Source organism: Ochlerotatus camptorhynchus, unplaced genomic scaffold, assembly GCF_037179485.1.
Source record: "Ochlerotatus camptorhynchus isolate MF236.1 unplaced genomic scaffold, CSIRO-AGI_Acam_v1.1 ptg000102l, whole genome shotgun sequence".
In the NCBI taxonomy this organism is placed as follows: Eukaryota; Metazoa; Arthropoda; class Insecta; order Diptera; family Culicidae; genus Ochlerotatus; species Ochlerotatus camptorhynchus.
The window spans coordinates 2,770,375-2,785,286 of NW_027040592.1; the positions used below are offsets into that span (position 1 = coordinate 2,770,375).

At 44.7% G+C, this 14,912-nt stretch overlaps 3 protein-coding genes across 3 annotated transcripts in view; all 3 read left to right on the top strand.

Annotated features, from left to right (window-relative positions):
- The window catches only part of LOC135699133 (heat shock protein beta-1), a 560,186-nt gene that overhangs the window by 108,867 nt on the left and 436,407 nt on the right, over positions 1-14,912 (top strand). The gene's annotated exons all lie outside the window — the stretch shown is intronic.
- LOC135699105 (solute carrier family 53 member 1) overlaps positions 10,557-14,912 on the top strand; it is a 42,181-nt gene continuing 37,825 nt past the window's right edge. Inside the window, exon 1 of the mRNA XM_065219302.1 lies at positions 10,557-11,089. The gene's annotated coding sequence lies outside the window, so the exon portion shown is untranslated. The remainder of the gene's footprint in view (positions 11,090-14,912) is intronic.
- Positions 12,802-14,469, top strand: LOC135699064 (uncharacterized protein K02A2.6-like). Its single transcript, XM_065219237.1, has 3 exons — positions 12,802-12,847; positions 12,919-13,354; positions 13,398-14,469. The coding sequence occupies exons 1-3, from the start codon at positions 12,802-12,804 to the stop codon at positions 14,467-14,469; spliced, it is 1,554 nt and encodes a 517-aa protein (XP_065075309.1).

A 14,912-nucleotide genomic window follows, 5' to 3' on the forward strand; every position in this document is an offset into this window, starting at 1 on the left:
TCGGAAAGTAAGAAGTACCCGAGAGCACAGAGAACAGACGATGAGGCTCGAACAAAATTTCTCTAAAAACTTGTGTAAAGATTCCTATTCGACTTAAGCACCACTAACGGCGACTTCCCCACTTAAAACGCCTCTTTGACAAAATGATGGCGCTGGCGTTGCAAAACTTACACTAGATTCTAAGTGCTGGTAGCGCCAAGTGGCAATTTTCAGCATATAATTTATCGATACTACACCCACTCCGACGGCCCCCCGGATCTTTGACCTGATTCCCAACATCTATGCACACTTAATCTAGCTCGGTAAAATCTCCAACAGCCGATTACTGTTGGTGACTGTTACGTCAGAGACAATTGTAGAGAGTAATTGAAACACGTCTTTATCGGTTGACGTTGAACAGTGGAAAGAAAATTTTATTCAGAAACTTAGCAACTAATAACAAGTGCATATAGCGACGCGAATTACTGGGTTGCTACGATCACAATACTCCTCCCTAATCCGCGACGCCAGTTAGCTTCCGAAACTTCTGCTGCTTCTGAACGGTCATCGGCTTCGTGAACCCATCGGCTGGCTGTTCCGTTGTCGACGTGTAGCTCAGTTGGACGACACCATGCTGCAGGCTATCATGCACGAAATGGTACCGTATACTGACGTGCTTGGTCCGGGGGTTATACGAACCGTTGTTGGCGATGCTGATTGCCGATTGATTATCGCAGCACACGGAAATCGGTTTGGCCTCGCAAAACTGCGACTGCAGATTACTCCACCACATAGCTTCCTGGATCGTGCGAGACATGGCCATGTATTCCGCTTCACAGGATGAAAGGGCTACGGTAGGCTGCTTCTTGACGTTCCACGAGATGGCACCTCCCTGCATCATGAACACATAACCGGTTGTGGATTTCCGGTCGTCCGCATCTCCTCCCCAATCGGCATCGCTGTACCCAACTATGTCCGCTGGACCGCTTGTCGAGTACTCTAGCTTCTTGGTTATTGTACCTTTCAGGTACCGGATTATCCTCTTCACCGCTTCCCAGTGAGGACGGCCAGGGTTGGCACTGTACTGGCTCACAACGTTGACGGCAAAAGCAATATCCGGTCGGGTGACTTGAGCTGCAAACGACAAACACCCGACTGCTTCCTTGTATGGCACTGACTTCATTTCTTCCATTTCAGATTTCGTCTTTGGTGCCATCGACTTGTCCAACTTGATGCTTGGATCTGCTGGTGTTGCAACTGGGTGGGCATCGGCCATACCGAAGCGATTGACGATGTCTTCAATGTAGACTTGTTGATCCAACCACAGCTTACCTTCTTCACGCTTCCTCGTGATTCTGATGCCAAGACATTGTTGCGCCTCCCCGAGGTCTTTCATTTGGAACCGCTTGTGCAGATGGGCCTTCAGCTTCTTCTTTTGCTTCCGATCGTTTGTGAAAATCAAGAGATCGTCGACGTAGATAGTCACAAACATCATCTTTCCTCCACGGATGCACCAGTACAAACAGGGATCCATGCTCGACCGTTTCAGTCCGAACTCCTACAGCACCACATCCAACTGCGCGTTCCATACGCGGCTGGACTGCTTGAGACCGTAGAGGGCCTTCTTCAGTCTGCACACCTTTCCATTCGACGCATCGAACCCTTCTGGCTGGAGCATGTAGATCTCCTCGTCCTTCAGCTCGCTCTGCAGGAATGCAGTGACCGCGTCCATTTGGTCAATATCCAAGTTGTACCGCACCGCCAGTGCCATCAGATACCGGACGGTCGCGTACCGCACGACCGGGGAGTACACCTCGTCGTAGTCCAGACCAGGTCGTTGAGAGCAGCCCTTCACCACGAGGCGGGCCTTGTACCTCTGGATGGTTCCGTCGAGACCTCGCTTCGTTCGGTACACCCACTTGTTCCGAATCGCTTTCCACCCTTCAGGCAGATCGGTGAGCACCCACGTGCTATTCTCGCTGAGGGATGCAATTTCCTCACGCATAGCCGCAATCCAATGATCTCGGTCCGGCCGCCGCAGAACCTCATCGTAGCTCGTCGGATCATCCATCGTATCATCGTCGCTCGTCGTGTTGAAGGATAACTGAGGGTAATGAACACCACCAGAAAAGGAACCGTAACTAATAAAGTCATTATACTTGCCTGGATTACGGCGCTCCCGACCGTTGCGCCTTAACCCTTGCTGCAACTCAGCTGGTCTAATCAGTTGCGGTGGGAGCGCAAAATCGGCACAGACATCCTCAAATTCGTCTGCCTCACTGGACGAACTGTCGACAACGACGATGTCTTCCTCCGTTGTTTCGGTTTCACCAGGATTGCCACCCGGTTGATCGATAACAACAGCAGGCCCGGCTGCACCAGGTACGACGATGCCATTCGGTTGTTCGCCTAGAGGAAGCACAGCGTGTTGACCATCTTCAGGAGTATCAGCTGCACCGGACTCAGGACGATCATGGATTTCATCCGAACAAAGCTCCATGAACTCCACCGGCTGCACTCGTTGTTCTGCCATACAGATAGCGACGCCTTCTTCCAGTACCATGACATCTCGGCTAACGTGGAAACGGTCATTCTCTGGATCATACACCCGGTAACCTTTCGTGTCTTCACAATAGCCGACGAAAATGCCTTTCTCGGATTTGGGATCAAACTTCTTCCTTTTCGCTTCGGTACCAGAGTCATCACGCTCGAGCCAAAAATCTTGAGGTGCTTCAAATTCGGCTTCTTTCCGGTCCACGCCTCTTCCGGCGTTTTCTCATCCAGGGAACGAGTAGGACATCGATTCACCACGTGAGCCGCGGTCGAAATAGCTTCTGCCCAAAACTCTTTTCCCAGCTTCGCATCGTTGAGCATGCACCGCGCCTTTTCAACCAGCGTGCGGTTCATGCGCTCTGCCGCCCCGTTCTGCTCAGGCGTATACGGGCACGTGGTTTGATGTCGAATCCCATCGGACTCCAACACCTTCCGGAAATCTGCATTCACGTACTCCTTTCCGTTGTCTGAACGCAAGATTTTTAGCTTCTTGCCCGTCTGTCTTTCCGCTTTGGCCTTGAACGACTTGAACGCTTCGAGTGCTTGATTTTTCTGCTTCAAGAAGTAAACCACCACCCGCTTGCTTGCATCGTCCAGGAACGTCATGAAATAATGGCTTCCACCCAACGACGAAATCTCCACTGGTCCGCAGAGGTCGGAGTGTACCAACTCCAACAGTTCTTCAGCTCTTGACTCGCTGCTTGGGAATGAACGCCTCGTATGCTTGCCCTCCAGACAGGCAACACATCCTTCTAACAACCCATCTTGGAAATCTATTCCGTTGGCGATTCGCTTGAGCTTCTTCAAACCACCTTCGTGAAGATGCCCCAGACGTCGATGCCAGAGCTCCATGCCGCTTGCCAAAAACGACTTCTCTGGCCAATTGACTCTGTAGAGGCCACCTTCCTCGACGCCGGTGACAACCAGATCACCGTCTTCGTCCCGAACTTCGCATCTGTCTTTGGTGAAAATAACAGTTTTGCCCTTTTTGCAGATCGTACTTACGGATAACAAGTTGATGGCTAGGTCGGGAATCTTCAGAACACCGCTGACATCGATTCGACCATCGTTGCTGTCCAACACGACTGAACCCTTCGCTACGACCTTCATAGTGGCATTGTTCACCCGAATCGAAATACCATTCACTGGTGCTGACGTCTCCCATGGCAAAAATGGAACAGAGACCCTTGTGTTTGCTCGCCTTTGCTTGCTGCTGCTTCTCCGGACACTTGGCAGCAAAATGACCCAGCTTCTTGCAGGTGTAACATAACTTTTCGCCTTTGCTACCGTCCTTGGATTCGCTTGGCTTCTTCCGGTTCGCTTTACTGTACAGGGCACCTTCCGCGCCGCTGCTGACCGGACCACGATCCAGCTTAACGTCCTGTAGAATTTTGGATTTCACTGCATCCGCTGTCAAACCGCTCCAGAGGCTTCGAGTCCCATTATCATGGGCTCGTACTGATCAGGAAGACCCATCAGCAACATCGCCGCGAGCCAGGAATCGTCCACCTTAAAGCCCACGGATGCAAGCTTGTGGCTTGTGCTCATTAATTCGTCCACGTACGCCTCAACGCTAGCACAGTTGATCAGCCGTACCGACGTAAATTTTCTGAGCAGTCCAATCTTCCTGGTTAGTCCACTGTCCTGGAATGCAGATTGCAGCTTCGTCCAGGCTTCCTTTGCTGTAACCGCATCCTGCACCAGACTGTAATTGTAGCTCTCGAGGCTTAAGCAAATCGTAGCCAGAGCCTGCAACTTCAAATCCTCAGGAACACCTTCTCCGTCTCCGTCGATGGCAGACCAGCTTCCTTCACGGATTAGGATCATCCGCATCGCAAATGCCCACATCGTGTAGTTCTCCCGGCCTCTTAGCTTGTCAATGGCTGGCAGTGCCACGGAACTTCTGGTGACTCGAACGCTTCCAGCTTCAGTCCTGCCGTTTCCGTTGGCGCCTCCATCTCCTTGACCTTGCTGTCCGGATCCTAAACTTCCGCCTGTGGACATACTTCTTCTGGTCTTGAAATTTTAGAGTCTTCCGGTTAGGTATCCTGGGCCCATAACCAATTGTAGAGAGTAATTGAAACACGTCTTTATCGGTTGACGTTGAACAGTGGAAAGAAAATTTTATTCAGAAACTTAGCAACTAATAACAAGTGCATATAGCGACGCGAATTACTGGGTTGCTACGATCACAATAGAGACGCTTTCACACTGAACATCAGCAAAAAGAGAAAAGAGTCATACCTTGGATTGTATTTACCTTGCTTTTATTTTTGACATATAACCTTTTGTCTACTTGTATAAACTAGAGTCGGTGTATAATGAGTCACGCCAAGAGAAAAACAGTTGAACTCGCATCACGGTTTTCGAAAGATTCCCATTCTTTTCACTTGGCAACAGAGGACTTCTACAACAACTTCAAATGACTTCTAGCGAGAGAAAAAATACTGCGGCTGTAGTAAATCATTATATCAGTGATTTTGTCAAATTATCTTAACAAAAAATAGTAGAAATTCTCATTGCTAATCATTACCGAGCGTATCCCATGACAATTTAACGCTCACTGCGTGTTTATGCTCATTTCTTCGATTATATTTTATATTTTATTGCAATACCTTTCGTGAACCTTTCATAGCATCGTAATGTTTATTTACTTTGCACGATAGGTAGCCGTTTTGACAGTTCAATAGGTAGACTTGGCTTCACTCTTGGCGTGACTCATTATACACCGACTCTAGTATAAACCAAGGGGGGTAGGTGGCTGTCAAATACGAACAATCGTCGCCTACCTCGCATAACTGGTTCCAAACGTAAACAAGCCATAAGAAACCTACAGCGTTTGTTTACGTTTGGAACCAGTTTCATACACGATGATCAGTAGGCTGATTTGACAGCACATCCCCCCAGGTATAAACACGTTTCGGTAATAAACAAGTGTTCGAGTTTCCGTATTTTCCTACGTGATTGAAAGTTCCCTGCGGTCGTTTCTCTGCTTTGGCCATTACTATATCAACAATTACCTCGGCATTTACTTTTGCTGATATCTCTGCAAAATATCTGTTTGTTAGCTGATATTTCAGCAAATAGTTGTTTGTTAGTATATGCCCTGTCCACCGACAAACCGACATGACACTTAATTCTTATTATGTCCGAAAATCGTAAACGGCCGATTTAAATGTGCAGTGATCTGAACTGTCAAAATCATATGATTTTTTGATCTAGATAAAAATAATTTGTTCAGAATAGATCATACACGAACCAATTCATAAATTTTGCATGCGGATTTCATGGCTTTGCTAAATATTTCCCATGAACACGGAGCCAGATGTCAGTAGTGTGCTTTGGTCAGAAATTTTATTGATTCTGCTATGGTCATTCATGTCGGTTTATCGGTGCCCTGTCTGCCGATTTCCATTTATTTGCTATCCATTTTAAATATTTTGTTTTATCCCACATTCAAATGCAACAATAATTTCAAAATGTTGTTTTTTTTTTTTAAACATGAAAAGCATGTTTAAAATAAAAATAATTTATTTTTGATCACATATAGTTGTCAAATCAACAAAGTATTCACGTTTATTTTCAACACGTTTGAAATCAACCTAGTTTATGTTTATGACCAGAACAAACTGATTTTATGTTTAAATTTACCTCAAAAATATGTTTGTTCCGACGGTAAATTTTTCTGCGTGTTCTCTAAAATCGGACAACCAACAACAAAGGTATTTTCAAACATTATAATTTACTTGCGAAGTGTCAAAGTTAAGTGAAAATTCACCAAATGGAACGCAGGATCAGTTTCTATACGCCTTTTTAATGCACCACCACGTAGAGTGCGCCACGCGAGTTCGAGAAGAAACGTCAACCAAACCGTTTGTTTACATCAGAATAAGTATTTTCCCCAACGCAAATAACAGCATTTTTCATTCAAAATCTTGCCAATTTCCATCGGCAATTGTCTTATTGTACGATTTTCCACAAATCTGAACTGATTTGCTCTTTAACTATTCACACACAAGAAATCCGGAAGATCATAACCACTAAGGCACTTTTCTAATTTTTCATTTTTCTCAACAAAAATATTGCTGAACACCAGCAGGATCTTTTCCAAAACGTGACAGAATTAAATTTTTCAACTGTACATTAAGTTTTGCAGCATCTCAGATGAATCAATTTATCAGGAAAAGTAAAAAAGTGTTCCACTTCCTATGTCTCAAGGCAAAAATTTATGCTCACAACACTCTTTTTGACGTTCTCCTATTGACCACCAGAGGTTGAATCGATCGTTTAGTTTCTATTAAAAAGGCCAATAGTAGACAGTAGCGTAAAAAGCTGGATAGATTTTCGAGCAGAAGTTGAATTAAAGGTTTCATGTCGGTTTGTCGGTGGTACTCGGAGCTCAACACGTAGGCTTTTGTGCACAGAGTGACATGAAGAAGAAAAGTGATATTTAGTTATTGTGTGTTTGGATTCGCTGGAGGAGGAATTGTTTAAAAATGACTAGAGAAAATTAAGCATCGAGAATGCGCTCCCGGATGTATTGATTTGGTGAGTACGTTCCAGTTGAAGATTGTTCTCTCTAAATATCCCTTTTTTGAATACGTTTCATCAATCAAACATTATTATATGTTGGGTTTGGGGGGGGGCAGCCTAAGGGTTTCAATGGATTTGTAGACTGGACAAGTGTTCGTGGATTTGCCAGTCCCTTGTCACGTGTTGATAGACGTACATCTTGTCGTTTGTCTTCCAAAGGTCTTCAATGAAGTTGATTCACCCAGCTGCAACAAACCATCAGGCAGAACTTTACAACCAGTGAAGTATCTGCAGTCATATGTAATCCTTGCACTGATGGTGGGTTCTATTCACATCACATGTTCCCATATAAAAAAGTGAATTTGTGTCGCATATATTATAATCTCATCTGATTCTGGATTTTACAGTCAGCTTCACAGGTGTCAACCTCCTGCCCAGGAATAAGGAAAACTTCGTTAAAGTCTCTTATTGTGTTTCCCTTCCGACTGGGGGACTTGTAGACTTCGGGGCAAACTTTCTTTGACGGTGGTGGATTATTCCCTTCGTTCGCCTCCGTATCCGAAACTGGCTACATCTGTTCCAATTCTGCTTCAGCCTCCAAGCGAGTCTTGAACTCTCTTTTTTTCACTCAATTGATACGTTCCCACATTGGGTTTGGCATGGAGAACTCGTCTTGAGAGAGTTTCGCTACCGCGTTTTTTTTTTTTTTTTTTTTTTTTTTTTTTTTTTTTTTTTCCGGCCAGTGTAGGATTCCAGCTTCTTTCCAACCAGAAAGAATTACGGTTAGGCATGTTTCGCATCTTTCAATTGTTTGTACCACTTTAAATGGCATTTTTTCCGCACTTGAACTTGGACGACACTAGCTGACTCCCTTCCGAAACATTTTGAACTGTCACTTTTCTCCAGGCAACTTTGTCATCATAAAACTGAACGGTACCAAGTCAAGTCAAAATGGATAATAAATAAACAATAAGGTATTCAAATTTACTTTATAAATGCTATAATAAACCATTGTGCAGCGATGATCGAGACGTTTCCGTCGGATAAGATTATTTTGCGGCCGAGTGTCTAGGAAGCTATGGAAACCGAAATGGCTCTTGATTTTGTTTTATGCCCTTATAGTATAAACCACCATCGCACTTTATGAGTTGCCCCAATAAAACCCTTGCTTTTGGTTTGAATCAGTACAAATTCGTTCTATTATATAAAAAAAAAAAAAGAAGTATACATATTCATTTTCTTCCGAACTAAATAAACCACCATCACACTTTGTGAGTGGCCCCAACAGTATCCTTGCCGTTGGTCTAAATCGGGTCAAATCGGTTCTAATAATTATTTTATATTCAATCAAGTAAACCACCATCACACTTTGTGAGTGGCCCCAACAGCATCCTTGCTGTTGGTTTAAATCGGTTCAAACCGCTTATAATTAATTATTTTGGTCATTGATAAAATAAAATAAACCATCATCACACTTTGTGAGGGGCCCCAACAGTATCCTTATTGTTGGTTTAAATCTGTATACACACATCTAATAATGATCTACATCTCTAGACAGCCGGCTGTTTAGAGCATAAATCGAAAACACTTATAAATAACTACACAAAACAAAAGATCGCATCACTTATCAAGGTGAATCCTGATCCAACGAACCTAACCCACTAACAAAACCTCCTTCCTGTGACTTTTGTGGGATGCAGAGGTAAACACGGTCCCAAAACAACAAAAGTCACACACTAACATTAGGTTTTGCACCGTCGGGGTTAACCTCAATCTGATGACAGTTTAGTGGTACTGTTTACGTGGACTTAGCCGATTTTTTCTTGGGTGGATTTTCTCGATAATTTTTCAGACTGCAGTGAGATGTAAACCACATTTCTGCAATGTCCACGAGCAACATCCTTGCAATGCGCTGTTCCTCGACAATTTTCAAGTTAAAATTAGGAAATTTTAGAATTTTTTTTTTTCGAAAAAACGACTAAGGCTCTGAACCATTTGGTGGATTATTTTAACTTTTGGTTAAAATTTGACAGATGGAAAATTATCGATTAACCCTGCTATCCGAGCATGGTTATTTCTGACAGACAAGAAGTTAAATTTTGACAACCGTGGCTCGAAAACCGGTCGAGCGACAGCACAGGGATTTTCGAACATAGAAAATAACTTTCGAAATGTCACTTTTAACCACGAGTTAAATTTAACTCGGCAAATGGTTCACAGCCTAAGTGCTTGTAAACAGTACCACTGAACTGTCAAAAAGGTTCAGCCTATTAACACTGAGTTCATTTGTGACGTCACGCTGCAGAACCTAATTAGGTTCTGCAGCGTGACGTCACGAATGAACTCAGTGTTAATCGGCTGAACCTTTTTGACAGTTCAGTGGTACTGTTTACAAGCACTTAGTCGTTTTTTCGAAAAAAAAAATTCTAAAATTTCCGAATTTTAACTTGAAAATTGTCGAGGAACAGCGCATTGCAAGGATGTTGCTCGTGAACATTGCAGAAATGTGGTTTACATCTCACTGCAGTCTGAAAAATTATCGAGAAAATCCACCCAAGAAAAAATTGGCTAAGTCCACGTAAAAAGTACCACTAAACTGTCATCAGATTGAGGTTAACCCCGACGGTGCAAAACCTAATTCCTTCCCTCTCCCACCTGATTGCAAGGACGTGGCCGGTGACGTTATTGATCTTTAAAGGTAGGGGTAGAGTCGGTGTATAATGAGTCACGCCAAGAGTGAAGCCAAGTCTACCTATTGAACTGTCAAACTGGCTACCTATCGTGCAAAGTAAATAAACATTACGATGCTATGAAAGGTCCACGAAAGGTATTGCAATAAAATATAAAATATAATCGAATAAATGAGCATAAACACGCAGTGAGCGCTAAATTGTCATGGGATACGCTCGGTTATGATTAGTTATGAGAATTTCTACTATTTTTTGTTAAGATAATGTGACAAAATCACTAATATAATGATTTACTACAGCCGCAATATTTTTTCTCTCGCTAGAAGTCATTTGAAGTTGTTGTAGAAGTTCTCTGTTGCCAAATGAAAAGAATGGGAATCTTCCGAAAACCGTGATGCGAGTTCAACTGTTTTTCTCTTGGCGTGACTCATTATACACCGACTCTAGGTAGGGGTCACTGGAACATGTACACTGAGAATGGCAGGTTACTACCAAGCCCCATTCAGTTGATTCTTTGTACAATTTCACTGGTTCAGATCAATCACGGAGTGCAACTATCGATACGTGCAGTCAGACTAAGCTAAGCTAAGCTAAGGTACTCGGAGCTCAACACGTAAGCCACTTTTACCCGAAAACTTTACCTTTGTACCCAGTAATGAGCTGCTTAAAATAACCGTGTTTCTGACAGTTCTCCCCCACATGCTCATGCATGTGTTGGTGTGCTCTGGTGTCAGCTGTCAGTTGACCTCGCGAGCAACGTTCTTGTTCCTTTTGCGACTCTGTCCGTCGTCCATCGGGCCATCAGTTTACTCCTCCGTCGCGTTGTGTTTGGATCGTGCGAAAACTTTTCCGTTCCGTCTCCGCCGAGTGTCGAAAGCGGTGCTGGTGCTGATGGTGTTTGCCTGGTGACCTTTTTCCTCTAGCGTGTCGCGAACTTGATGGCAAATAAATTTATTGTGCTGTTCGTATAGGTGTTGGTGATGTGATTTTGATTACGGTTTTTGTTTTTCCTCTTAGGAAAAGTGCGTTTTTGTTTTTGTCTCGACCCGCGCCGTAGCAACGAACAGCTGACTGCGAGTGCGAGAAGGCGCAGAGCATCGGAACGGGATCCGCTTTCTGTCGTGTCTTGAACCACCCACCAACCCCCGGCCCCTTGAGAGTGAGGAGTGTGTGTTTTGTTTTTCATGCTAACGAGTAGAATCATTCCACCGAAGAAGTAGTGCTTTGTTTTGGTGGAACGGTGTGCAAATCCAAACGCGGAGGGCGAGAAATCCCAGATCCGGAACTCCAGAGCGTAGAGCTGTTTACTATAGGTGCGATCCGGATCTTTCGCGGTAAGTATTGATGTGGTGTATGCGCGGAGAAGTTGTTTGCACGGCAACAAAGCTCCCCCGTATCACAAACGACAACAGCTTGATAATGATATGCAAAAATGCATTTGCAGTGCAGCGGGAGGGACACAGATATATAGAGCAACTGCTGGTTGACTACGGGCTACTGCAAGAACTCTGTGTTTGGTTTCAGAGATCAAGTTACGAGAGTTCTGTGCTGCTAGCAACTCTCATTCTAGCCGTGGTTCCCGGACCGAAACGGAAGAAGGAAAATTCGAGTTTCGAGTTTCTATAAATACACACCCTTTGGTAGAGTCGATGATTCCGTTAAAGCGCATACTTGGAGGCGAATTTGTCGTTGTCGGTAAAATATTACACTAGTGGAATGTTTCTGAGAAAGGGACTATTCTAGAGCAAACAGCAGAACCAAACTTCGTTATCTCTGCTGACTGTCCACATTGGATGTGTGTGCTCGTTTTTGCCATCTCTTTTTGTGATGGCGCTTCGTCTGCTGATAATGGCCAGATCTTGTCAATGCCTTGTCGAACGAATTATCAGACCAGCATTATTAGCAATTGATTGACTCTAATAGTGGTGTAGGTTTGACCATTTTATGAGACTTGATTGTTTGTATGTACGGGGGGATTATTGTAGATATATCCCACAAATTGTTATTAATTGATTCTAGATCGATATCATAGCAGCAGACCATCGACGTCCCTGCGGGCGGTGAAAACTGTACGGTTGCAGAGAGGCGTCGTCGTCGTCGTCGTTGTTCGGTTTTCTATTGAAGTAGAGCGCGCATAGTAAACAAACGGACGGCAAACAGGTTTCTCCGCGAAACCCAACAGCGGCGACTATCAGTGGAGGAATCTCGTCTCGGGCGCTGAAAGGGTTTGCTATCCACCATTCGCTCGCTGTGTGGTATGCAGCTGATAAGAAAATGTTTACCTCTTGTTCCGAAATCTTTGTCGTTCATATGCACTCGGTGGGCAGCGCCGACGCTGGTTGGGACCAGAACTGTTCACACTCGATGGAAAGGTCTAAACTGCGCACTCCGGAAATGACACGGTACAGACTCTTTTCAATGTACATTAGATCCATGAATCACATCTCGTGTGTTCCGCGACCCTGAACCTGATGAGATAGCATACTGTATATATGGAATGGTGGATGAATATCGATCATAGTAAACTTGGTTGGCAGTCATCAGAATCAGACCATCATTTTTTTAGAAGACATCATAGTAGTCTACGATTCCTACTGGTGTGTCCTGCGTGTGTACCGAGCAATTCTAGTTTCCAAAAAATAAGAAAGTTTGTCGATTCGCTGAAGCTTACGATGAACAACGATGACTGCTAAAATTACATCACTTGGCCATTCACAATGAAGACAACGATCGTTTGGGAGAAATTGCGAAAGGCTTTTCAAGACAATTGTTAAATAATTTATCGGAACGAACGAAAAGCAAGGGCAGTTACGAAACAGGCATACGAAGCAACGTTACTCCAGCCTTGGAAAAAGTGTTGGAGCGTCCTAATAATGTAATACCGCAGCGTTCCAACCAAACTGTGGTAACTATAACCAGTGATGTCACCAGGATTCTAAAATAACGAATGATGAATGAAGATAAGTTCATGTTTTAGGAATTGTTCCATCCAAATAATAACGATGTTCCATTCAAGTAATCGCAGCAACCTACAGCTGCGACCGAGATGGAAAAATTAGTCATTCGAAGTGTAGATGTCAACCTGAATAAACGTATAGTGTAGATGTCAACCTGAATAAACGTATAGTTAGAAGCACTCAAACTTTCTTTATTCTTTGAGAAGAACACTTCAGTTGGCGACGAGGATTTTTCTGGAAGCTCACAAGTTCAAGAAATTCCAGAATCGAACCGAGGAAGGATGGCGGCGACAAACGAAGACCTCCAAACAGCGATTTTGCTGCTTCCCAGTGGTTGGCCGTTCCACAAGCAACGAACCCAGAGCAAGTTTTGGAATCCCTGTCGACGAACATCAGCGAGTTCTGCTTCGATCCGGAGAACGGCACCACATTCGAAAAATGGTTGCCCGTTACGACGCAGCAAAAGTTAGGCTTCTGCTCCGGAAGTTGGACACGTCCTCTCACAGTCGCTACGTCAACTACATCCTTCCGAAACGAACCAAAGGACGTCACGTTTGCCGATACCGTAAAGACACTCACAAAAATCTTCGGCAGACAGACCTCCGTATTCCACAAACGCTACCAGTGCATGCAGCTACTCAAGTGAGGCCGACGACATAATCACCTATGGCGGAAAAGTCAACAGGGCATGTGAAGAGTTCGAGTTCCAGAATTTGAAGATTGATCACTTCAAGTGCTTGATTTTCGTCTGTGGTCTCAAAGCACCACGCTACGCAGACATTCGAGCAAGGCTTCTATCCCGGATTGAAGGTAAAACGGCTGATGCTCAAACTCTGATCGACGAGTTCCAGCGGCTCGTCAACATCAAGTCGGACACTACGATGATCGAACATCCATCAAGTTCGAAGAATTCGGTCCATAGCATTTCGGAGAAGAAACCCGGAAACCAGCATCGTCCACTGAAAACGGAAAGCAAGTTTACTCCTCGTACTCAATGCTGGCAGTGTGGTCAGATGCACTACGTCCGTGACTGTCCATTTTCTGATCATCTCTGCAAGGTATGTAACCGCATCGGTCATAAAGAAGGCTACTGTAGCTGCATAAAGAAGTCTTCAAGCGACTCTTCAACTCAACCTCGAGAGAAGAAGCAGTTCCAGAAGAAGGCCGGTCCCAGATCTCAAGCCAAGGGAATTTTCGTGAAGCACATCGCAAACAACAACCGGAAACGCAAGTATGTGACCATCAACATCAACGGTGTCATGACTTCGCTACAACTGGATTCTGCAAGTGATATCACGGTGATTTCCAAGAAAACTTGGCAGCAACTGAGACGACCAAAGCTAACTCCATCATCGATCGAAGCCTCCAACGCATCTGGTGGACCACTCGCTCTCATCGGAGAATTCCATTGTGAAGCAGTCCTCAATGACATGGTCAAGCGTGGTCAGTGTTTCGTAACGTCATCACCAGATCTCGACGTAAAGGGTATTGATTGGATCGACATGTTCAACCTGTGGTCGGTTCCGTTCGATACTCTCTGCAATCAAGTTTCTGCTGTATCCAGACCATATTTCACCGAAGCTAGAGTACAGCTGCAAGCCGAGTATCCGGCGGTTTTCGACGACTCGCTGGGCCACTGCAAGAAAACCAAGGTAAAGTTATTCCTCAAACCTAACGCCAAACCAGTTTTCTGTTCGAAGCGACCAGCTCCGTTCAACACGATTCCGCTGGTGGATGCAGAATTAACACGTCTTTAGTCTCTGGGAATCATCACGCCGATCGATTTCTCAGAGTGGGCCGCTCCGATTGAAGCAGTTCGCATCTGTGCGAACTACTCCGCGGGACTCAATGAAGCACTTGAAGCAAACCACTATCCTCTACCTACCCCGGAGGAGATCTTCGCACAGCCCAACGAAAGCACCATATTCAGCATCATCGACCTTTCCGATGCATACCTGCAAGTGGAAGTAGATGAAGAATCGAAGAAGCTCCTCACCATAAACACGCTCCAGGGGTGAAGTCATCGTCTGGAACATTCCAAAGACTGGTTGACAGCATGATAGCTGACATTCCTGGTGTTCGGTCGTTTCTCGACGACGCTATCATCTTCGGAAGAATCATTGAGGAACACAAGGCGTCACTAGACAAGCTACTACAACGTCTAGGGGAAAATGGGTTCCATGTCAAGCTGGAAAAGTGC

What these genes read in the sequence shown, in the direction of transcription:
- LOC135699064 (XM_065219237.1), top strand. Translation starts at nt 12,802, where the DNA reads ATGGAAAAATTAGTCATTCGAAGTGTAGATGTCAACCTGAATAAAC. An exon ending in AGATGTCAACCTGAATAAAC is followed by an intron (nt 12,848 to 12,918) that starts GTATAGTGTAGA and finishes TTCTTTGAGAAG; the next exon opens with AACACTTCAGTTGGCGACGA. An exon ending in CAGTGCATGCAGCTACTCAA is followed by an intron (nt 13,355 to 13,397) that starts GTGAGGCCGACG and finishes AAAAGTCAACAG; the next exon opens with GGCATGTGAAGAGTTCGAGT.